The sequence below is a fragment of the Erpetoichthys calabaricus genome, chromosome 8 (genome assembly GCF_900747795.2).
Source record: "Erpetoichthys calabaricus chromosome 8, fErpCal1.3, whole genome shotgun sequence".
In the NCBI taxonomy this organism is placed as follows: Eukaryota; Metazoa; Chordata; class Cladistia; order Polypteriformes; family Polypteridae; genus Erpetoichthys; species Erpetoichthys calabaricus.
The window spans coordinates 170,390,667-170,414,553 of NC_041401.2; the positions used below are offsets into that span (position 1 = coordinate 170,390,667).

The 23,887-nt window shown below is 43.2% G+C and overlaps 1 protein-coding gene across 32 annotated transcripts in view; it reads left to right on the forward strand.

Annotated features, from left to right (window-relative positions):
- The window catches only part of LOC114656272 (rap1 GTPase-activating protein 1-like), a 330,761-nt gene that overhangs the window by 184,550 nt on the left and 122,324 nt on the right, over window positions 1-23,887 (forward strand). For 15 of the 32 annotated variants that reach the window (XM_051931104.1, XM_051931097.1, XM_051931093.1 and 12 more), the window contains exon 1: window positions 21,923-22,072. The exons of 5 other annotated variants lie outside the window; for them this stretch is intronic. In XM_051931104.1, the coding sequence (XP_051787064.1) occupies window positions 21,957-22,072 (116 nt within the window). In that variant the 5' untranslated portion in view covers window positions 21,923-21,956. Of the gene's footprint in view, window positions 1-21,811; window positions 21,871-21,917; window positions 22,073-22,223; window positions 22,573-23,887 lie in introns of those variants that run through there. 12 more of the 32 variants (XM_051931110.1, XM_051931114.1, XM_051931117.1 and 9 more) reach the window with 8 other exon arrangements.

Here is a 23,887-nt window from a genome sequence, read left to right on the forward strand (position 1 = left end):
TTCAAAGCAGTTGGATTTCCTAAGAAAGAATAGTCATTTCGGCCCCTTGCAATTTTTTTTTTTAGGATGAGATCAGAAGTTAACCTTAATAACTGTTCTTTGTAATTCTCCAACATGTCCACTCGCTCTGCTTTAATTGTTGAAAGAGTAGGGACATGTACAATCTACAGCCAAATCCTTGGTCTTAAAGATATGTAAATGTAAAAAAAAGAACAATGACACCATTGGACAAACTTGCCAACATACAGTCCATGGCTGACGTCTTTATCTTGAAGAAGACTCACTATGACTGTGTATCCACTATGTCTGCGGACTTCAGGAAATTTCTTTCCTTGTGTGAACCCCAGCAGCCATTAGGCATATATAAACAAAAGACCAGTGTGTGTGTGTGTGTGCATGTGTGTGTGTGTATGGCACAGTCCGCTCTGCTCACGTTCAACCATAGCCACTAGATGAAGCATGCATGCACTTTTACATTTTTTCTGCACTTGATATGCACCTCACTACAAAAGACATGCGTGCAGCAAATGCCACCACACAACAATGATGTCATGCTAATGACATAGATGAAGAGACACAACGTTGAAACGAAGCAAACACGTGGCTCAACAACATGCAAGTGAAACACCTCAGCAATGGAGGGAAAGGCTTGAAGTTTTCACTGAAAATGTTGTCTATCTAGAGGTATTTTCTCAAGACAAAGATTAATGGGACTCATATGCCAGTGATATGGCTTAGATATGGCATCGCCAGGGTCTTTTTATGAAAGCCAGTGGGGCAGCAAGCACTGGTGGATCCATGTCCTCCGCACTGGGTAATTCTTAAGAGTTAGCTGTCACTGCTCCAAGTTCACAAATAGAGTAAAACTGCTAGGAATTCTTCGGGTTGTTTTTTGTCCCGAAGACCACACGCGGAAAATATGCGAAATGAAAATGCAATTTCCCACTTAATTAAAAAGCTGAAATTTGGCAAAATCTAGGCCAGTAGGTATCTGCTAAGACAGGACATTATGATTCATCACTATTTAGGGGACAAATCGTAAAAGATTTGAAGAGAGGATATTTTAATGTAGTAATATTTAGAAATAAAACTCCCCCTACAATAGAAAAACTAAATACCCCAAAATCGAAAAAACGCTTTGACTGATTTGATTGAAATGTGGTGATGTTACAGAAAAAAGAAACTTTGCTGATCATTGCTTTTTTTTCTTTCCTGATACATTTTGTATATTTCAATATTTATTAATATTATTCTAACAGACATGCTCTGCTCTGCGCTGCGAGCGTGATTCATACTAATGAAGGACAGAGCTGAAGTGATCGACGGGCCAAATGGGCCTGGCTCATCTCAGCCCTATGACTATCTATGGTTACAGGTTTGAGAGGCTCCCAGAAGCAACCAGGGAGTGTCGGAGCCAACCTGGACCGTCACATACATCCAATTAACCAACAGCAATATAACTGAGGCCCATAGTCTTATGAAAACTTCCCAGGCAACACAACAAGTTTGTGTATAAAATAAACGAAAGAGAAGACAGATATCAGCCTTGAGGTGATCCCATGGATGTGCTCTCAGTTAAACAACTGGTAACACTCACCTTTTGTGTTCTATTAGTTAAAAAGTCCATAATGCATCCCATCAAATTAGGATCCAAACAGAACTGATTGATCCGTTTGTCAATCTTTGATGGTCTGGGCTGACATCATGGACCCTGGCAGCTTGATCATAATCATAGACTGAGGATGAGCCAGGCAAAGGAGGACACACACACACAGTCAGCAAATGCTTTGTGTTTTTCTTAAGCGCAAACGATAATCCAAAATGCAGTGCAACAAATCCTCAATAAAAATTCATAAAATCAATTCAGGTTAAACATCCAATAAACAATAAATAATCCTTTAAAATAAAACAAGGTTAAAAGTCCCAAAAGCAGAATTCTTCTAAAAACAAATGAGCCACAGCGCTTCGCTCTGAAGATTGACGTCTCCTCTGCTTACATCAGTTGGGATCCTGCAGCCAGAGGGAATGTCCTTCTGGCAGGCTCAGCCAAACTTTTAATTCACAGGCTCAGGTCTCTGATGTCACCCTGAGCTCCCAGCAGGCACCACACCGAGCTTCATTCCTTTAACAACTGCTGCCGCCCTCTTCGAGCACCGGGTCACTCCTGCTTCTTAAAGCCCTTTCGAGGGCCGGCCACACACTCCTCAATGGAGCTCACTTTCCCCGCTGAATGCCTACTCACTACTGCGCTGGCTCCTATCTCTCTCACTCTCTGCTTTCACTAGCTTGTCATTCTTGTACCCTCACTGACCTCTCCTTTTTCTTTCTTTCTTTCTTACCTCCTTGTTTCCCTGCCCACGCTCCATTTTATGTGCCGAGGTGTTGCAATCATGAAACCCGGAGCACTAATGAGGAGATTGACTGAACCGCACACATGCACATGAATGCACAGCCAGTCAATTCCCCCATTAAAACCCAGGCTGCTTTCCCATGCACCCACACCGCACGGAGCCTGAGCCACACAACCCCACAAACCTGTCTCTTCACACAATGAAAATGATTCTATTCAAAGCAGACGAGAAATCTATAAACGGCAATCTTGTGTGGTTTGTTGGTCCTTCCAAATGATCATACAGTCAATTCAGAAGTGTTGCCAGGCATCGTCCACCCACTTTTGTTCTGTATGGAAACTGGTAAGGGTCCAGATAGGCCTGTGTGTTGTTCCATGTTGGTCTCTTAACTAACTTCTCAAAGGATTTCATGATATTAGAAGTTAACACCACCGGTCTGATGTCACATAATGCGAGTGTGAAGTTTTTGCTCTTGGAGTGCAGTCTGGGCGTCTGCTTTGATGATGTCATGATATGCTCTGGTTCACCCCCTTGCAGCCCTTAGTTAGATTAAGCAGATCTAAGGTCAATATGCTGTCTCACCTTGTATAAAATTGCTTAATATCTACAGTGGCATGCAAAAGTTTGGGCACCCTTGCTTAAAATGTCTTTTGCTCTGAATAGTTAAGTGAGCAAAAGATGAACTGATCACCAAAAGGCATAAAGTTAAGGATGACTTGTTTAATATTTTAAGCAAAATTTAAAAATTTTCGAATTATTTACAAGTATAATATACCAAAAAGATGAAAAAATCGCCTGAAGCAAAAGTTGGGGCACCTGACGTGGTCAGTACTTAGTAAGAGTAAAAAGCTTGTAAATGCTTTTTGTAGGCAGCAAACAGTCTTTCAACTCTTACTTGGGGTATTTTTGCTCATTCGCCCTTGAAAAAGGTTTCTAATTCTGCAAGATTCTTGAGTCGGCTTGCATGCACTGGTGTTTTGAGATCTATCCACAGATTGTCAGTGGGCCATGGCAAAACCATCAGCTTGCGTCTCCTGTAGATTTTGAGGTGTGTTTCAGACAATTATCTTGTTGTAAGAACCTCTTTTTACTTTCTCATATAGGGAAAGTATTGTAATCGTCCAAAAATTCAATTTTGAGATTTTGATGAATCGTTTTAGACCTCCCGAGTCCAAAAATACCATTTTTGAATTATGTCTGTCTATGTGTGTGTGTGTAAACACGATAACTTGAGTACGCTTTCACTTAGGTCAACCAAATTTTGCATGCAAGTATTACGTATAAAACATAGATTTCTATCAACTTTTGAGTTATTGGTACTTTACCTTTTATTCATGTAGCTACAGAGTCCGATTTATTCAACTTTACTTTTGTAATAATTGTTGGATTTGATTTGTTGTCGATGATTTTTTAATGTACATAATATAAAAATATAATCATTGTCTTTCAAATATCCATTCCCATATCTGAGTATACAAGAAAGTTGAGGGGAGACCATTCCCGATTTTTAACTTCAATGTTTTTAAAGATGGTGTGATATTTGCTTCCTGATTTGCTGGTGTTTATTTGAATCCATTCTTTACGGTAGTGAGACCAGCTATGTTATATGAGTTAGAGACGGTGGCACTGACCAGAAAGCAGGAGACAGAGCTGGAGATAGCAGAGTTAAAGATGCTAAGATTTGCATTGGGTGTGACGAGGATGGACAGGATTAGAAATGAGGACATTAGAGGGTCAGCTCAAGTTGGACGGTTGGGAGACAAAGTCAGAGAGGCGAGATTGCGTTGGTTTGGACATGTGCAGAGGAGAGATGCTGGGTATATTGGGAGAAGGATGTTAAGGATAGAGCTGCCAGGGAAGAGGAAAAGAGGAAGGCCTAAGAGGAAGTTTATGGATGTGGTTAGAGAGGACATGCAAGTGATGGGTGTAACAGAACAAGATGCAGAGGACAGAAAGATATGGGAGACGATGATCCACTGTGGCAACCCCTAACGAGAGCAGCCGAAAGAAGAAGAAGATTTGAATCCATTCTTTCCTCCACCAATGACATGTTCCCTGTGTCACTGGTAGCAACACAAGCCCAAAGCATGATCAATCCACTCCCATGCTTAATAGTTGGGAGACCTGTTCTTTTCCTGGAATCCGGTGTGACAAGCTCTAGGGGCGTGCCAGCCACCCAACCCGACACAAACAGATGCAGGAGGCACACTGATGCTTTTATTTTCTTTCTTTACCTGTGGGCACACACAGGCCCACTAAGCACAACAACACAATACACAATACTTTCTTCTTCTCCTTCTCTTTTCTCCTTCATTCCTCCTTTCAAGCTTTGTCTCCCTCCTCCCAACTCTGGCTCACTGAGTGCTGTCCATTGGCCCCTTATATAAGGCACCCAGAAGTGCTTTAGGTGTTTGTTGCCCCACTTCTGGCAGCACTTCGGATGTGGCAGGCTCAGAAACAGCTGCAGCACCCCCTGGCGACACCCTCAGATCCCAACAGGTCTGTATCCAACTCCATCTCCCATGAAGCCCTGAGGGAGACCGAGGCACGGCTGCCACCCAGGGGGGCTGCCATCTAGCATTATAGGGGAGATACTGCTCTGTGCACACTTGCTCAACCCGGTCCTTCCAAGAAAGAGGCATCCTGACTGGGCAAAGGCCCTGGCCATCCATGACACTGGTATCCTTTTTTTCCCCCCTCTCCAAACATACCTTTGCAGATTGTGACCCAAAAAGTTGTATTTTGCCTTCATCTGTCCACAGGACTTGTTTAGATGTTCATTTGCAAACTTGAATTTTGTGGCTAGGACACAGGAAAGGTTTTCTTCTGCTGACTCTGCCAGGAAAGTCATGTTTGTTCAGGAGGCAGTGTTAAGTACACCACCACTCCAGAGTCTGCTAAATCTTCCTGAAGGTCTTTTGAAGTCAAATGGGGTTTTTATTTGCTTTTCCAGGAAGCCAACAAGCAGTTCTCTCAAAGTTTTCTTGGTCTTCCAGACCTCAATTTGACCTCCACTGTTCCTGTTAACTGCCATTTCTTTTAACATTGTGAACAGAGGAGCTATCTGAAAACTCTTTGCTATCTTCGCGCACAATTATTTTATTTTTCTGAGTGCTAGGCAGCTGCCTAGAGGAATCCATGGCTGTTGATTGTTTGGACAATGTTGGAGGAGTCAGAGAATGTATACAGCTTTGCAATTTGCATCACCTGGGGTTTCCTATTGAGACTGTGAATAAGCTACAGCACTAACGTGTTAATTAAGGTCTGAGACCACCTTGGGAACACTTATTTGAGACCTCAAATATCTTGGGGATGCCCAAACATTTGCATGACGCTCCTTTCCTTTTTCACTGTACAATGGTGGCACTGGAGCTGGAGGTGGCAGAGTTAAAGATGCTAAGATTTGCATTGGGTGTGACGAGGATGGATAGGATTAGAAATGAGTACATCAAAGGATCAGCTCAAGTTGGACGGTTGGGAGACAAAGTCAGAGAGGTGAGATTGCGTTGGTTTGGACATGTTCAGAGGAGAGATGCTGGGTATATTGGGAGAAGGATGCTAAAGATAGAGCTGCCAGGGAAGAGGAAAAGAGGAAGGCCTAAGAGGAGGTTTATGGATGTGGTTAGAGAGAACATGCAGGTGACGGGTGTAAGGCCGGGTTTATACTTCACGTGATGCATGCTGCAGTGGACGCTCCTGCTACGCAAGCATTGTACTGTTTATACTTGCGCATGTACTTTAGTAAATCTGGAGGAATCCACCAGGTGGCAGTGTGAGATATCATCACTGTGAGAACAGGTTCGGCTTCGCTGGGTTGTGAATTGCCTGAAACACCCATTAAATTCCGATGACACCTTACCGCAATATCTCTGAAAAGGATGTTTAAGGATTAAATCCATCAATGCAGGGATTTGTCCATTCCAGCAAGCATTGGGCACGAGGCAGAAACAATCCCTGGATGGGCATTAGCTCATCGCAAGGCGAATACAAGCACTCACATACACTGGCATCATTTTAGTGTCACCAAATCAGCATATCTTTGGAAGGAAAGCGGAGCACACTGTGGAAACCCAGAGGGAAAACAAGTAAACTCCAGGCAGGGAAAATCAGCGACGTGACTCCCTGTGAAACAGCAGTGCTACTGCTCCGCCACCATGTCACCCCTTTGTGTAATTATTAACAGTGTTCATTATTTAAATGAAATTAACGATTTATCTGTAAAATGTAACATCCATCCATCCATCCATCCAGCTATATCCTAACTACAGGGTCACAGGAGTTTGCTGGAGCCAATCCCACAGGGCGCAAGGCAGGAAACAAACCCCGGGCATGGCGCCAGCCCACCGCAGGGCACACACACACACCAAGCACACACTAGGGACAATTTAGAATCGCCAATGCACCTAACCTGCATGTTTTTGGACTGTGGGAGGAAACCGGAGTACCCGGAAACCCATGTAGACACGGAGAGAACATACAGACTCCATGCAGGGAGGACCCGGGAAGTGAGCCCGGGTCTCCTAACTGTGAGGCAGCAGTGCTACCCACTGTGCCACCCATAAAATGTAACATACATACTTTAATGCATTTCATCTTGAAAGTGATTTCAATTGTTAATCTAAGGATTCTAAATGTGCAGAGAGTTGGAATATCATACATTTAATGTGTTCAGTGTGGCGATCTATTGCTGTTTCCCGCTGCTGTCAGGTCAGGGGGAAGCCCCAGAAAAAAATACGGCACAAAAGATAGTATGTGAGACTTTTAAAATGTATTGTGTCATTACGATCAGGAATATGCGACGCTTGAATATAAAAGCACCACGAATGCATCTGTATGTCGGCATTTTTCTTCACCACATCGAACCATTCATCAAACATCGAAACATAGCGGCTTTCTGTCACATGTAGATAGTAAACAGAGACTCTGACGTCATGTTCCGACTTTTATCACACTGCGCCCCCCGACTGTTTGCTGGTATTGCAAGTCGTGAACACGTCGCATTAATTCCTGAGGACCTGCTCAGAGGACGCGTCAAATGAACGCTGGGAATGCGTGGCAGCCATGATGCGTGTGTGTATGAGTTCTGAGCGTGAAATATAAACGAGCCCTTACTGAACAAGATGAAGAGAACAGAAAGATATGGAACAAGATGATCCACTGTGGTAACCCGTAACGGGAGCAGCCGAAAGAAGAAGAAGAACTGTACAAAACAATACACTAATCTTTCATTAAATGCTGAAAAGAAATAAGTTGTCTTTAACTTTATGCCTTTTGGTGATCAGTTTATCTTCTGTTCACTTAACTCTTCAGAGTAGCGGACATTTTAAGCAAACTTTTGCCACATGCCACCGTGAATGATTCCCGTAAACCTGGAAAGACACAATCAAAATGGTTAAGCAAGGCAGTGTCCCCAGAACTGAATCTTCTTGACGCACATGTGTCTCCAGCTCAATCGCGAGTACTTGTCGGCTGCGTTGGAGTGCTAATTGGTTCGCCTCATGTACCTAATAATGAATAATAAGAAAGAAGTACAGATAATCATATGACACAAAGTGCCAGGGCCTTCTATTCAGCTCCCCGCTGATACCAAAGCACTCCAGTAATAAGAGCCGAGGCGGCTGGCCAGGCTTATTCCTCATTAAGAGAGAAGTGTGCACCCCGCTGTCTCGCTTCACCTGAGCAACTCCATCTTTTGTCTGTCTTGTTGAGCCAACTTGCTATCTTCTCTTCAAAAGCTAATGGGAAAAAATACTTGTTGCTGTTTGAGCCATTAGCTCCTTCCTACATAATCTTACATGTCCACCTGAAATATCCGACCTCCTATGTCAGTTATAGACGTTTTGAGGCTGAGCCGTCCCACTCCTCTCTACCTTAGATGAAGCACAACAGCTCCACTGCCCTTTTTCATTTCTGTAGCAGGGCGTTCACGATTGAATTTCAAGTCACATCGCGTCTCTTGAGCACAACAGCAAAGAAACGTGGCTCAGGGAGCTAGCCAAATTCTGTGGAAATAATCAAAGCACTCTTAATTCAATTCAATTCAATTTATTTTCTCTATCCCTAAGTACATGCTCGGAGCGCTGTGACAAGTCTGTCGCTTTAATGCGATGACAGAAATAATTAAATCATACATCATTTACAAGCATGGACACGGAAATTACAACAAACCCACGGTAGTAAATTTAAATCAGATTAACATAAAATTATGGAAACAGTATACGCTGTGGCCACCAGGGGGCGAACCAGCTCCCCAACCCCAATACAGACTGACACTAAGGCACAAGTCCAGCAACACACACGTTTTTTATTTCAGTGGGAAACTCTTTCCTTTTCATTTCCCACCTGCTCAGTCCCGTTCAAAAGCACAATAAACAGCACACAGCAATGCTTTATCTTCGTCTCTCTGTCTCTCTCTCTTGGTCACTGCCTTCTCCTCCTCCACTCCTCCTCGCCAAGTCTCAGCCATCTTCCTCCCGATTCTGGCTCCATGATACGAGGTAGGCAGTCCCTTTTGTTTTAGCTGCCCCAGGTGAGGCAGAAACCGAGTGACACAGGGACTCCCCAATCCTGCAGCCCACCCTGGCGGCCCCCATGGGACCCAACAGAGCTGTCCTCAGGGAGTGCAATACCTGGCATGCCCTGCAGGCACCCACATGGGAATCTGAGCCTGGACTCTCTGCCATCTAGCGTCCTGGGGGAGACTAAGCCCTGTCTAAGCTGCCTACCCCTTTTCCTTCCTTCTTAAGGGTGTCCTGGCCGGGTATGGACGCCGGCTGTCCTTCACAACATCCATTAGTTGAAAAGAGGAAAACAAAAACACCACTCAACTCTTCTGTAAGTCTGGACATTTTATCAGTGATGTTTGTGGGATCGTTGAGTGTTTCAGGCCTTTCAACATTATACACTCTCCTCCAGGTGATCCCACCTGGTTTGATCAGACTCCAGGATGTGTCCAGATGGCTAGCTACTCTGACGTCATGCTTCTCCTCTCCTGAGCCATTGCCATCTTGAGGCTGCCTCTGCCACTTTGATGGTACTGTGGATGGCTCTCCTCATCCTCTGTCCTTTGATGCCCAAACTGCTAATGGCTCTGACCAAAGACCAGGCCGCAAATCCCCTGCACCCCACCTCCACTGGGAGTCACCTACCTCTCCATCCTTGACTGCTGACATGTACTGACCAGTTCTGCATACTTGGAGAGCTTCCTTTTGAAGGCTTCATCCAAACAATCTTCCCACTGGGTTGTTAGTTCCAGAAGAACAACTTGCTTGGTAAACTCAGACACCAGGACTATGTCTGGTCGCAGGGTAGTAGCTATAATGAGGCTGAGGTCCACCAATAACTGCCAGTCACTTACTGATGCCAGGGTGCCTGCAGATGATGATCTCTTGGTGGGATTTGGCAGCGCTCCGGCTTTTACAAAGGTGATGGTCTTCTTGGAGGGTTGGAACCACTTTGCCCACTCAGGTCCTGTAAGGAAAAAAAAATTCATTTATAACAGAAAATGTTAGAAACAGTCACAGTTCTGATGACCTAGACCACTGGCTAGTCACCCCCCTGGGCATTCTATAATATTGTTACTATACAACGACTCAAAAACAACCACCTTGTTGTTGCCTTAAATGTCTTTTTGTTGATACAGCATTACTTACGTCAAGGTTTATTTGGTTTTCCTCTCTCCCTTTCTGGCATTTACCCCTCTTATTGGGCCAACGCAGGCCATGAGCCTGCACCTTGGGTTTGGAGCCAGGCTGAGTTTAGTACATGACCCTTGTGGGAGAGCAGCTCTAATTTTTGTTTTTGAGGTTTGGCATCTTTCACAACAGTGAGCTTGTATTTCAGTCAGGGTTCCAATCCTAGCTGGGCTTCAAATCATTGCCCTATATCTTCTTTGTTCATTTTTGACGTGTTTGTATTTTTTTTATTTGGAACTAGTTGATTAGCCAGTGGCTTTGCTCACTGAGTGCAAGGGAAAAAAATAAAATGTAGTCTATAAGTTATTAAACAGTAAAACATTAACATTTAAGAAGTAACGATATATTGAGCACTACTGGAGCTGTTTGGGGTAAACTACATTTTAAAGGCACTATAACACAACAGGTAAGTAGTACTAACAGTAGATAAAATGTATTTGGATTATCTCTCGGTAGTAGATCCCTTGTGAAAGGCGCTACACGACTGCTGTGGTATAGAAATTACATTTTCAATGTGATCCTCTAAATTTCTGCCTGACAACCTTTCACTACGTGCCTGTGATTTTCTTCTTAAAATAATTCACCACAAAAGGAAATTTGAATGTTGTGGGGTTTTAGTGACCCGAACTCACCTTAAGTAAGTAGTCGTGCAGGGCAATTTGCAAACAGAGTCCTGCTTCGATGGCGCTGATTACACTCATTCGCAAAGAATTCCACTCTCCCAGGGCACTTGAAGTGTCACAAACAGTGCGAGAAGAGAGGACGCTGCCCGAAACTGCGAAGCTCTCGACCCGGCGACGCAGCCCGACATTCCGCGCCTCCCAGCGTCCACTTTGTTCTCACGCACATTGTTTACAGCTCGCCGCAGTTAAAAAGTAGAAAGACGCAAAGCTGTTTTCCTCATCTCTTCTACTATCAAGTACTGCCAACTAAAAAAAAGTTACAATGTGGCAGCTTCTGTGACAGTCACGTGGACGAATAAATAAAACTTCTCTGTCAGAACACGCCTAGCGGCGGACGGGTCAGCGCCGTAGTCCAGAGAGGAGAGCTAGGAGAGGACGACATGGGGTGCACTTCTATGGGATAGATCGGCGTGTTTGTGTTTACTTCTTTTCAATATCAGTAAAATAACTCTCACACAAATAATAGCAATTCGTAAAGACGATATAAAAATGGCGTCCACAAATGAAGTGATTAGTTCCTGTATTATAATATGTTCTGTGGTCATACGTAATTTCCGTTTCATACGTAATTTCCATATCACGTGGTCATACGTAATTTCCGTTTGAAACGCGAAAAGAATTTTATATACTGTATATAGATTGATTTTGTCTAGGCTGGCACGGTGGCTCAGAATAAGGAGACCAGGGTTCACGTTCACTTCCTCCCTGTGTGGCACTTGTATGTTCTCCCTGTGTCTGTGAGGGTTTGCTCCTGTTTACTCCTACTGGCCAAGGAAATGCAAGTTAGGTGAATTGGCAACACTAAATTAGCCGTAGTGTGTGTTTGGTGTATGGATGTGTGTGTGCATGTGTGTGTGTTTGCCCCACGAAGGACTGGCACCCTGTCCAGGGTTTTCTCCTGCCTTACTTTCTTCGCTCAGCCCCCTTGACCCTGGTCTGGTTAGAAAATGACATGACATGATTTTGTCTATGTGGCAATGCCTTTGTTATTGGCCTTATTTTGTATGGGAACCACCTGCCCATCATTGCCAGGGACTGCCCTCAACCCTGAAAAGGTGAGGTGGACCCACAGTTCCTAGTGGTTTATTGTCCAATGCTCTCAGGAGTGGTGGCTTCATGTGCTATTGTGATTTTCTGGATTTTTGAACCTGTGCTCTGTTTTTGGATTTGTGATTTGGACTTGTCTGCCTTTCACAGGCTTTTCATTTTTGGCATTTGTGCTTCACTGAGCTTTTTATGTAACACAACATTTTTGTGTGGAATATCTATCCATCCATCCATTTTCCAACCCGCTGAATCCGAACACAGGGTCACGGGGGTCTGCTGGAGCCAATCCCAGCCAACACAGGGCACAAGGCAGGAACCAATCCCAGGCAGGGTGCCAACCCACCACAGGACACACACAAACACACCCACACACCAAGCACACACTAGGGCCAATTTAGAATCGCCAATCCACCTAACCTGCATGTCTTTGGACTGTGGGAGGAAACCGGAGCGCCGGGAGGAAACTCACGCAGACACGGGGAGAACATGCAAACTCCATGCAGGGAGGAACCGGGAAGCGAACCCAGGTCCCCAGATCTCCCAACTGCGAGGCAGCAGCGCTACCCACTGCGCCACTGTGCCGCCCACGGAATAAATCTTTTTATTTTATAAAGATCCTACATGGCCCTATGTGTTACTAATAGGGTTTTTTTTTTGATGGGATTTCCCCCTCTAACATTGTGGGAAGTGTTTGGGACTTGTGTCCTTGGGAATTCTCAAGTGAGTTCTCAAGCCAGTTGGAAGTGCTGGTATGTGTAGGCATGTAGCAGGATTTGAACCCCACACTCTCAGAGTTTGAAGTCCAAAGCCTTAACCCCTATGCCACAGTGCCAGCCCTTAGTTCAGTCTTAGTTTCATCAGACCAGAGAATCTTGTTTCACATGCTCTGAGAGTCCCTTAAATGCCTTTTTGCAAACGTCAAGCGGGCTTTCAAGTGTCATCTGACCAGTGTGCCGTGAAGTCCAGATTAGTGTTGTGCTGCAGAGGTAGTTGGCCTTCTAGAAGATTCCCCCATCTTCACACAGGTTTTGTAAAGCTTAGCCAAAGTGTCCATCGAGTTCTTGGTCACCCCTCTCACTATGGCCCTTCTCTCCCAATTGCTCCATTTCGCTGGGCAGTCAGCTCTAGGAAGAGTCGTGGTTGTTCCAAACTTCTTCTATTTAAGAATCGTTGAGGCCACAGTGCTTTTGGAAACCTTCAATGCTGCAGAAATATTTTTGTAGCCTTCTTGACATCTTGGTCCTAACACAATCCTGTCTCTAATCTTTGGAGGCAATTCCTTCGGCTTGTAGATGCCATATGGATAAACAGGAATCTTATCTAATATGAGGAACCATACCTTAACCAGCCTAGGAGGCCATAATGAATGGACTACATAAGTGGAGGTGCAGACCGGCCAGGATGGTGCTAGGTTCCTATCCTAGTCGGGGTGGTCATATAATGGATGGACTGGGGGAAAATGATTCTCAGGGACAATTTATCCCACAAGGAGGAAGGTAGCAGTGCTAGTCTGGTATGGTCCCAGTGTGGACTCCCACAGCATTCCATGGGACGTGTAGTTCGGAAGGGCAACCCTGCTGGGGACACAGGGTGCTGCCAGAGGGCGCTGCTGGGACAAGGAGTTTCCACATGACCTGGAAGTGCTTCCGCCATGCCATGTAATGAGAAGCACCAACATAAAAGAAGCCATCTGGCCTCACTTAGCTGAGTCAGAGTTGGGCAGAAGAGAACGACACTCGGTGTGAAGGTGGAAGGAGTTTGAGTTACTGGTTTATACAGTGTGGACTGACCTTAAAGCCTGTTACAGAATTCTTGTGCAGTAAAATAAAACTTAGTTCTAACTTGGAACTATGTCTGGTGGTCTGGGCTCACTGGCGCCCCCCTAGAGTTCACACTCTTTATGGTTTGATTTTTGCTCCGATACTGATTGTCAGCTGTGGGGACTTCTATAGATGATCCATCCATTGAACTGACCACAAGTGGACTCCAAATCAGGTGTAGAAACATCTCAGCAATGGTTAAAAGAATGAATGGGATCAGCCTGACGTCAAGTGTCACGCCAGAGGGTCACAGCACTGGTGCCAATGGATGATTTCAGCTTTTTAATTCTGATTAATTTGCGAGAAATTTTAAAATCCTGTTTTCACTTTGTCATTCTAGGGTACTGAGTGTTGTTTGGTGAGGGGAAAAATTAACTGAAACAATTTGAGCACAAGGCTGCAACGTGGCAAACCTGAAATAAGTGAAAGGGTCTGAACTTTCTGATGGCGCTGCATGTCGTGCCAGCAACCACACCTGTCCTGGCCACTGCTGTACCTTTTCCTTGGTTTTTGTTACCTGTTTTTATCTGTTTGCTTTTGTGTTTATTGCTTTATGTGAGTTGAATTATTATCTTTCAATTTCTTTATTTTGGTTAATTATTTTACAATTGTCAACCACCTGTGTGTTAGTGGGTGTCCTGTTTGCTTTTGGTTTGCGTTTCTTTTATTTATTTAGGGGTCATTTTCATTATATAGGTGTGCCTTTATTTAGTTGATTTCATGAGGCTGCCTAATATGAGGGTCTACTTGGCCCCAGTCGCATTCTCTGGGCACTCACTTCTTGTCCTCAGTCTTTGGACCCGTGTGGCCGAGGTTTGCATATTGTCAAGGATTAAGGATAAGTCCGGTGTTTTCAGGTAGGGAGTTTTTCTTTTCAATCGTGGTATAAAATAATTTGCCACATGAAATTGTGTTTTAATGTGAAGCATTTTTTATCAACTTTAAAAATAGATAGATAGATAGATAGATAGATAGATAGATAGATAGATAGATAGATAGATAGATAGATAGATAGATAGATAGATAGATAGATAGATAGATAGATATGAAAGGCACTATATAATAGATAGATATGAAAGGCACTATAAAATAGATAGATAGATAGATAGATAGATAGATAGATAGATAGATAGATAGATAGATAGATAGATAGATAGATAGATAGATAGATAGATATGAAAGGCACTATATAATAGATAGATAGATAGATAGATAGATAGATAGATAGATAGATAGATAGATAGATAGATAGATAGATAGATAGATAGATAGATAGATAGATAGATATGAAGGGCACTATAAAATAGATAGATAGATAGATAGATAGATAGATAGATAGATAGATAGATAGATAGATAGATAGATAGATAGATAGATAGATATGAAAGGCACTATATAATAGATAGATAGATAGATAGATAGATAGATAGATAGATAGATAGATAGATAGATAGATAGATAGATATGAAAGGCACTATATAATAGATAGATATGAAAGGCACTATAAAATAGATAGATAGATAGATAGATATGAAAGGCACTATATAATAGATAGATAGATAGATAGATATGAAAGGTGCTATATAATAGATAGATAGATAGATAGATAGATAGATAGATAGATAGATAGATAGATAGATAGATAGATAGATAGATAGATAGATAGATAGAACTTTTCTGTGCCTGGGGGAAACTTGGCTTTTTACAGAAGCTCTTTAAAATAAATAAATACATAGATAGATAAGTAAGTTAGTAAATAAATAAATATACACTCATAATTTGTTCTGAACACACACCAGAATGAGTATTAGGCAAGAAAATTAAAAAGAAAGAAAACTGAGCCTACTGTTGCATTTTAAAGTTGATGGGTCCAAACATCATTAAACCATTAAAACTTACCGGTTACGTCCCTTTTTTTCTTGTTTCAGGCCAGGAGTGTTTTCGAGTCCTGATCCGCCTCTTGTGATTAAACTGTGCTAGGAAAGAGAAAAAGGCAAGACATTTTTGTGAGATTCAGCCATTTCAAAGGGAGACTGGCTGCCTGTTGGCTTCACCAGCCTGATTGTCTTCCTTCATGTCAACGTTTTGGCCCCTCAGGCACAGCTTCTCTTCAGAAAGTTGTCCCCAAGCGTCCCCAAGTACCAGTTGACATTATTGAATGCTGATGCCCAGCTGTAAATTGCCATCTCTGTGCTGTAGACTTCTAGACAACAATCACTGAAGTATTTCACATGATCACTCACAGTCTTGAACTGCATATTATTTTTTAATTAAAATAATTATAAGTTGATTTAATATGGGAATGAAAAACAACCTCATATTATGGGATTGAATAAAATTCTACCAGGGAAAACAGTGAAACGCACTAGTTACATTTACTTACTCAAGGACATTGTCCTTAGTTCTTTTATTTCCACATCATCAGCAGGAGCCACTCAGCATGCATTGTTAAGTCCAATAATTGGTTTGCAGCCCTTCAGTCAGTTTCATCCTGGCTTAGCTTTGTTGCCTTTGGCATTTTGTTTTCAGTGTTTTTTGATTGTGCGTGCCCAAGAAATGCCACAGAAGTGTGTGATGCTGAGCACTGAGTGGCACTGTGATCTTAGTGCTGATGTGCAGGAGGCCTTGAGGGCTTTTATAAAAAATGCAATGCAATGCAGTGTGTGTTGAGTTCAGTTCAGATTTATTGTTACGCTGCCACTTGGTGTGAGTCTCACTTCGTATGCTATGTATAATAATGGCACAGAGTGTATTAGGTGAAAATATGGTGCATGTGCGCATCATGTGTTGTTACATCTGTCAGTATTGTCTATTAAAAAATATATATGATTTGAGTACATATGACATTAGATAAGAAAATGATTTGAATAAAGATGTGCCTTCAGCACTGGTGCACGTTGTAAATCATGGGAGACCTTCACGGCCTATCAGACACTCGACACACTTCTGTAAAGATCCATCATTTGTTACAAGGCATGGCAGAATATAAATGATGAAGCAACAGAACTACAGGGACACGAGTGCAGGATGGGTAAATACGGATGGACAGCCGAAGAGCAGCACACGGCTTGTGAACCAGGAGAGTGTTGTCTCTTTAACTCACCCACTTGTATAAAATGGCCTAGAAAAGGTCTGGAGCCATAGAGATCAGGGGCTGACTTGGTGTTGTTCATTTGTAGAGCAGTAAGGAAGTAAAATCCATGTGCCTCAAATTTTCACTTTTTTTGGTATGTTTAAATAATTTAAATGGTTTTATTTTTATATGGATTTTAAATGATTTTTTTTGTACCTCCGTATACAGTATATTTTTACTGTTCAAGGTATTGTTTTGTAGAGCGAATGGGGCTTGTCGCGTTTTTCTTTAGTCTCTTCACAATGTTGTTATATTGACTTTCCATGAGTTATTGCTGAATTTTGTTGCAATTTGATTCCACGAGCTCTTTTTATGCCCATAGAGAAGTTCACTTGTATTCGTATACTAACAGATGCCTTGACAAGTCATTTTTTTCTGTTGTATTTGTTTATATGTTATTTGTAATAAAACTTATTGTATGATTCATTAAACAATAGAGCATTACAATAATCAAGACAAGAACAGGCCATTCAGCCCAGTAAAGTTTGCCAGTCCTGTCCTCCCTAAAGTCCTGCTGTCTATCACACTACTTGGTAGCTTATTCCAAGTTTCTATCATTCTTTGTGTAAAGAAAAACTTCCTAATGTTTGTTTGAAATTTACCCTTAACAAGTTTCCAACTGTGTCCCCATGTTTTTAAAGAACTCATTTTAAATTAAGAGTCTCGATCAGCCATACTAATTCCCTTCATTTTATAATTTTAAACACTTCAATCATGTCTCCTCTAAATCTTCTTTTGCTTAAACTGAAACGGCTGACCTCTTTCAATCTTTTCTCATAATTCATCCCCTGTAGCCCTGGACTCAGCCTAGTTGCTCTTCTCTGGACTTTTTCCAGCACTGCTTTGTCTTTTTTGTAGCCTGGAGACCAAAACTGCTATATAACCTGCCATTCTGTTAGCCTTCTTAATGATGAACATGATTGACATGTGCCGTGACTGAAGAAGTGTTTAAAATGATGATGGGAATTACAGTCCAGTGGATTGAGACGGTCACTTTAAAATGAGTTCATCAAGAACACAGGGACACAGTTGGAAACTTATGAAGGGGACATTTCACACAAACATTAGGAAGTTTTTCGTCACACGGAGAACCATAGACACTTGGAATAAGTGGCTAAGTAGTGTGGTAGACAGTAGGACTTTAGGGACCTTCAGAACTCGACTTGATGTTTTTTTAGAATAATTCAGTGTACTAATGAACACTGATTGGCAGTTGATAGTGATGAGTCCACTGCGACTCCTAAATCCTTCTTATGAGGTGTACGTTCAGACCTCCCATTATGTATTCAGATCTCACATTTTTACTTACTACATTTAGAATCGCCAATGCACCTAACCTGCATGTCTTTGAACAGTGGGAGGAAACCCACACAGACACGGGGAGAACATGCAAACTCCATGCAGGGAGGACCCGGAAAGTGAATCCAGATCTCCTAACTGTGAGGCAGCAGCGCTACCACCGTGCCACCTATCCAAATCATTTTTATATATATATATTAAAAACATTATTACTATATTAAATGCCAGACCTGTGCTACACAAGGAGGATAATATGCATCCTGGAGCTCCAGAAATCCAGTGAATTGAAGGATCATCTGTGGAAAATGTCACGCCGCTCGCTGCAAGGAGACAAGCAAAATGAAAATGTGTTCCTTACTCCAATAAAATCTGTGATTAAATTATTACATCCAATTTGGCTTTGTTGTCACAATCACGCCTTGGTAATTGTGGAAGGCACGTTTTCTTAATTTGAAACCTTTGCTGCTTCCAGATGGATGTATGCAGTAAGTTTTAATTTTTTTTTTGGTTTCACGATTAGACCCACACCAATACAATACAATACAGTTTATTTTTCTATAGCCCAAAATCACACAACTATTTCCTCAATGGGCTTTAACAGGCCCACACTTTTGACAGCCCCCCAGCCTTGACTCTCTAAGAAGACAAGGAAAAACTCCCAAAAAAACCCTTGTAGGGAAAAAAGTGGAAGAAACCTTGGGAAAAGCAGTTCAAAGAGAGACCCCTTTCCAGGTAGGCTGGGTGTGCAGTGGATGTCAGAAAAAAGGGGTCAATACAATTCAATACACAGAACAGAACACAAGTAATCCTCAATACAGTATAATAGTAAAATAAAAATATTGCAAGTACAGAGCAGAATTTAACAGTAGATCATATCACAGAATATGATTTGGATTTGTTTAGAGTCCTGGAGACCTCAGCCATCAAGCTGCCTCCCATTATTGGCCATTCCAAGCTGAGTCAGTGCTGGGCCAGCCACTCTGATGAAAGGACCCCTCTACCCGATGATTCCTGTGATCCTCCATCAGGGATTACTTTACCTTAGGCAGGCAGAACAACTTGGCAGGTGGGCCGTGGCACCAAGTGCCACATTTGAGTACCGAAAAGAGAAACAGAATAGGTGAGGGTTAGTAACAAATTCTAAGTATCATGTTACTTATGTTTTAGTGCTAATGACTAACAACAGAGATGCAGTCTGTACAGTTAATCAGCAGCTCTAGTCAAGGTATACTAAACTGAAGTAGTGAGTCTTCACCCGGGATTTAAAAGCTGAGACTAAAGGGGCATCTCTTATAGTAGCCGGCAGACCATTCCACAGTTTAGGGGTCCTGTAACTAAAAGCTTGACCTCCCACTGTTATTTTATTAATCCTTGGAATCATAATCATCTTGAGATCTTAATGTGCGCTCTGGTTTGTAAGTCATGATAAGTTCAGGCAAGTAAGCTGAACCTCGGCCATTTAAGGTTTTATATGTTAAAAGGAGGATTTTGAAATCTGCCCTAAACTTAACCGGGAGCCAGTGTAAGAACCGGAGTTATGTATTCGTATTTTCTTGTTCTTGTAATAATTCTCGCAGCCGCATTTTGGATTAACTGGAAGCTGTATAAAGAACAGTTTGAACATCCAGTGAACACCGCATTGCAGTAGTCAATCCTACTAGAAATAAATGCATGAATTAATTTTTCAGTATCCCACTTAATTAGAAAATGCCTTAATTTCCCAACATTTGTAATATGGAAGAAACATGATTTGATTTGGACGACTTTGTAATGTGCACTCTAAATGACATGCTAGAGTCAAAGATAACTCCGAGATTGGGGGCTGATTCATCACTTCACCTCCATTTTAAAACACAACAGCAGACTTGGTGTTTGTTCAAATGTATAAAAAAAATGCTTCACTTTCAAACTGAATTTTATGTGGTACATTAATATAAGCCGGGATGATTGTGAAGAAATCAATTCAACATGAAGCATGCTGAACTTAACCCTTGGAGGTTAATTAACAGTATCTCGCTTTAGTATTTATTTCATTTTGTTTTTAGCCATTTTGTTGTGGATTTTGTTTTTTGGAGCTTTCTCTGGTTTTGATTGACTTCATTCTTTCTAAAGTAATTATTATTCGATTGTGGACATTTCACCCTTTTTTTGAATGATCAATATAAGAAATGTTAAGACTATCCTTTGAATTTCTATTTGGTTTAAGAGTTTTAATCTTCCCCATTTGTGTGCTAAATGATTAATCAATTACTACTCTTCTGCTTAATTGCTTTATTTTCCTATCCAGGAGTCGCCAAATACGTGAACAGCATGAGTTGGGGCGCAGGCTTGGTACTCAAAGTAAGTGATGCTGAGGCCTATTGGCCTGTGAATGTGGCCACTCTTGAGCCTCAGACATGGACCCTGGACTCATGAACCAGGAGACAGTGTGGCAGGCAGGTTGCCTCTGATGCCGGCTGAGCGGAGTGAGGCATGGCTGGCTGGCATGGGGGTGCGTTCTGAAGGGATGAGACAGCTGGGAGCGTAAGGCGCTGCAAAAGACCTCGGGGTGTGGCGGTGGTGACGCTGGAGAAGCCAAAAGTTATTTTTAGGGCAACACCAGTGGTCTGGCGTAAGGTGTCTCAATCCATTCCTCCATTTCTTGCACCCCACTTGGGTTATTATAGTGGTGTCAGTAGAGAGATAGAACCCACTAATGATCCTGAGACAGAGGACTGGTTTACCGTGAATGCTGGTGATCCACTCAGCCACACTTACAGCTTACTCCAGATTGGGAAGATTGGACACCTCTCAAGTCACTACGCTGCCAGAACTTTTTGCTCTTGAGGGTAATACAAACTCCATCTGCCAGGACACTCAATGTACGCAAGGAGACCTGGTCTACCAAGCCTGAATCAAGCTGAAGCTATCTCAGAATTGTTAGTTGGTTCTATCCCACTTCTAACACCACTGTAACAACCTGGGGATGAGAGCTAGAGGAATGGATTCAGCCATCATATACCACACCAGTAGTGAGGCCCTAAAACGGACCATTGGCTTCTTCATTGTCACTTTTGCCACACCACCCTTTGTCCCCTCACTCCAACACACCCATGTGGGCCAGCTCTGCCACACTGCACCTAACTGCCACACTATCTCCTGGTTTCTGAGCTGACCCATGACCAGCATATCCATAGCTCTCTGGTGGCCACACTTGCAGGAAAATAGGCCAGCAGCAGGGAGACATTGACTAAAGTGCTTACTCACAGTGCCAGGTTTTCATCCCCACTCACGTTGTTCATGGTGCTAGTCCAGGTATCCTTACCCATTCTGATAGTGTGCCCCTCTCAGGCCCAACCCCATAGTTGCTATAATATTACAATTCCAGCCCTCCCTTTTCTAGACGCAAAGTCTGTATTACCAGATGGCAGCAGTGCCCTTCAGCTATGCCAGTAGGTCTATGTGACTGTGGCATGAGCTTGTTTGGAGGATCATTGCAGGTCTCTGCATTCCTGGCAAGAAGTTAGCTTTTTTTTTTTTTTTTACTGATTGAAACCACAACCTCAACCCAGTGTTGCATTTTGGAGCGTTTTGGACCAGTAAGCTCCACGACCTTCCGTGGCCAGCTGCGCATTCATCCAAGAGCTGCCTTATAAACACTCAGGAGTCCTGTAGTCCTGTGGCGGCCGGCGCCACCAGCAGTTCCCGGTGTCGGGGGGGTTGGTGGGCAGCAGGTGTGCGGTGGGCTGCAGAGGTGCGTGATTCTAACGGCTAATCCAATTTGCGCGAGCTGCCATGGGGAGGGGAGGGGGACTGCGCTGAGTCCGCGGCATCGTCTGCAACCAGCCGCCCGGCAAGACGACAGTGAGTAACTTTGCCTTTCGTCCTTCCCTCGCTGTCGTAAAAAAGCCGATGCCAGAGCCGTCCGTGTGTCATGCGTCTCCGCTAAGATGTCCGCTGCCAGCACGCTCAGGTGGCACTCGCCGGCCACCGACAGGACGGACGCCTTTGTCTGCGCACACAGGTTCTGGTGTCTCAGCTGGGGCCGGTCAGCCTGCTCGGGATGGTCAGTCGCCGTCTTCTCATTTGTCACTTTGTTTGCATTGGAGGGCGGGGCTCAGCTACAAGCAAGCGTCTTCCCGAGGGTGACAGGGCAGAGTCGCAGGTTTGGCTGTTGTGTGTGTATGTGTGTGTGTGGAAATCTGGGAACGGGTGTGCGGATCTCATTCAGGGAAGGGGACGTGCGGGGGAAACTGTGGTTTCCAGTCGGCATCCAGCTGTCAAGTCAGCAGCAGCAACCTCAAGGCTCGGAGGCGCGGCGTCAGCGAAGGACAAGGGGGGACAAGACAGTCCGGCTGTCGCACTGAGGCCAGCTGTGGAAGCAGGGCGCTGGCACTGAAAGTGGACACTGGGCACCAACTCCGGGGGGTTTGTTCAGTGCCCTGCGCTCAGGCAAAGAAGTTGGCGCAACCTCGGGGCCAGGTGTGACCTTCCAGCAGATCTGGACTTCAGCCCACTTTTTGTTAGAAGTGGTGGGATGCATTTAAATATCCTGTTCATGGACCGGTAAGGGTGCTTCTGTGTGTGTTATTGATCAGTCTGAGTTTCGTTTTATTAGAATGTGTGAAATGTAATGGGAGGGGCGTGGCGCGTGGTCACTCGTCACCCTGTCAATCATTGAGCAGCCGTCGCTTTTGTGCCACTTTCAGCCCTCTGTCTCCTCGCTTTGTCACACTTTTCTAGCTGCTTAGGCCTTCTCAGTTTCACTTTAAAATGTGTTTAACTGTAATATGTATCACTCAGTTTTGTATACTGTCTTATTTGCATGTTATTGTCATATTTATGTATCACTCCTCGTCTTAATTAATAATTAATAATAATAATTAATAATTAAGGCAGAGTGGTGGCTCTGAGGCTAGGGATCTGCACTGGCAATCAGAAGGTTGCCGGTTCGAATCCCGTAAATGCCAAAAGGGACTCTGCTCTGTTGGGCCCTTAAGCAAGGCCCTTAACCTGCAATTGCTGAGCGCTTTGAGTAGTGAGAAAAGCGCTATATAAATGCAAAGAATTATTATTATTATTATTATTATTATTATTATTAATTGTATATCATTCTGCACCCGTGGATCTTTAGCCAATACTTGAATTATATGGCTGCAAAGTAAATTTCAAATTTCATGATTTTTTAAAAAAGTTATGCTGACTCAATGATACTAATTACCTCATCTTACTATTGTAAGTAATTTGAAGTCCCTTTCATTAATTAGGTGAGAACAGAAAAAAAATCAAAGTAGTAACTTAATCAAGTTGGCTGGCTGAAGTGATTTCTCTCCATGTCACGATTTAACTTGACAATGTTAACAAGTGATGAGGTCAAACTATCTGGAACAACTTAAATGTTAATGAAATTAAAAATCTTGTCCTTCTGCTTATATTTATTAACTAAGGGTGGCACAGTAAGGGGTTCGCATCCCAGGTCCTCCCTGTGTGGAGTTTGCATGTTCTCCCCATGTCTACGTTGTTTTCCTTCTACAGTTCAAAGACATGCAGGTATGAAGGTTAGGTGGACAGGTGATGCTGAGTTGGCCCTAGGGTGGGTGTGTGTGTTCACCCTGATGTCCTGTCCAGGGATTGTTCCTGCCTTGTACCTGATGGTGACTGGGTTTGGCTCCAGCATCCCTAAAACCCTGCTCAGAGTTCAGAAAATGGATGGATAAAAGTACATGATACATAAAGGGGTGGCACAGCAGCACAGTGATAGCGCTGCTGCCATACAAAGAGGAGACCAGGGTTTGTGTTCCAGGTGCTCCCTGCATGGACTTGTTGAAGTGGTGCCAGTGTGTATTTGTGTGACTGTTTAGCCTGGGGTTGTTCCTGCCTG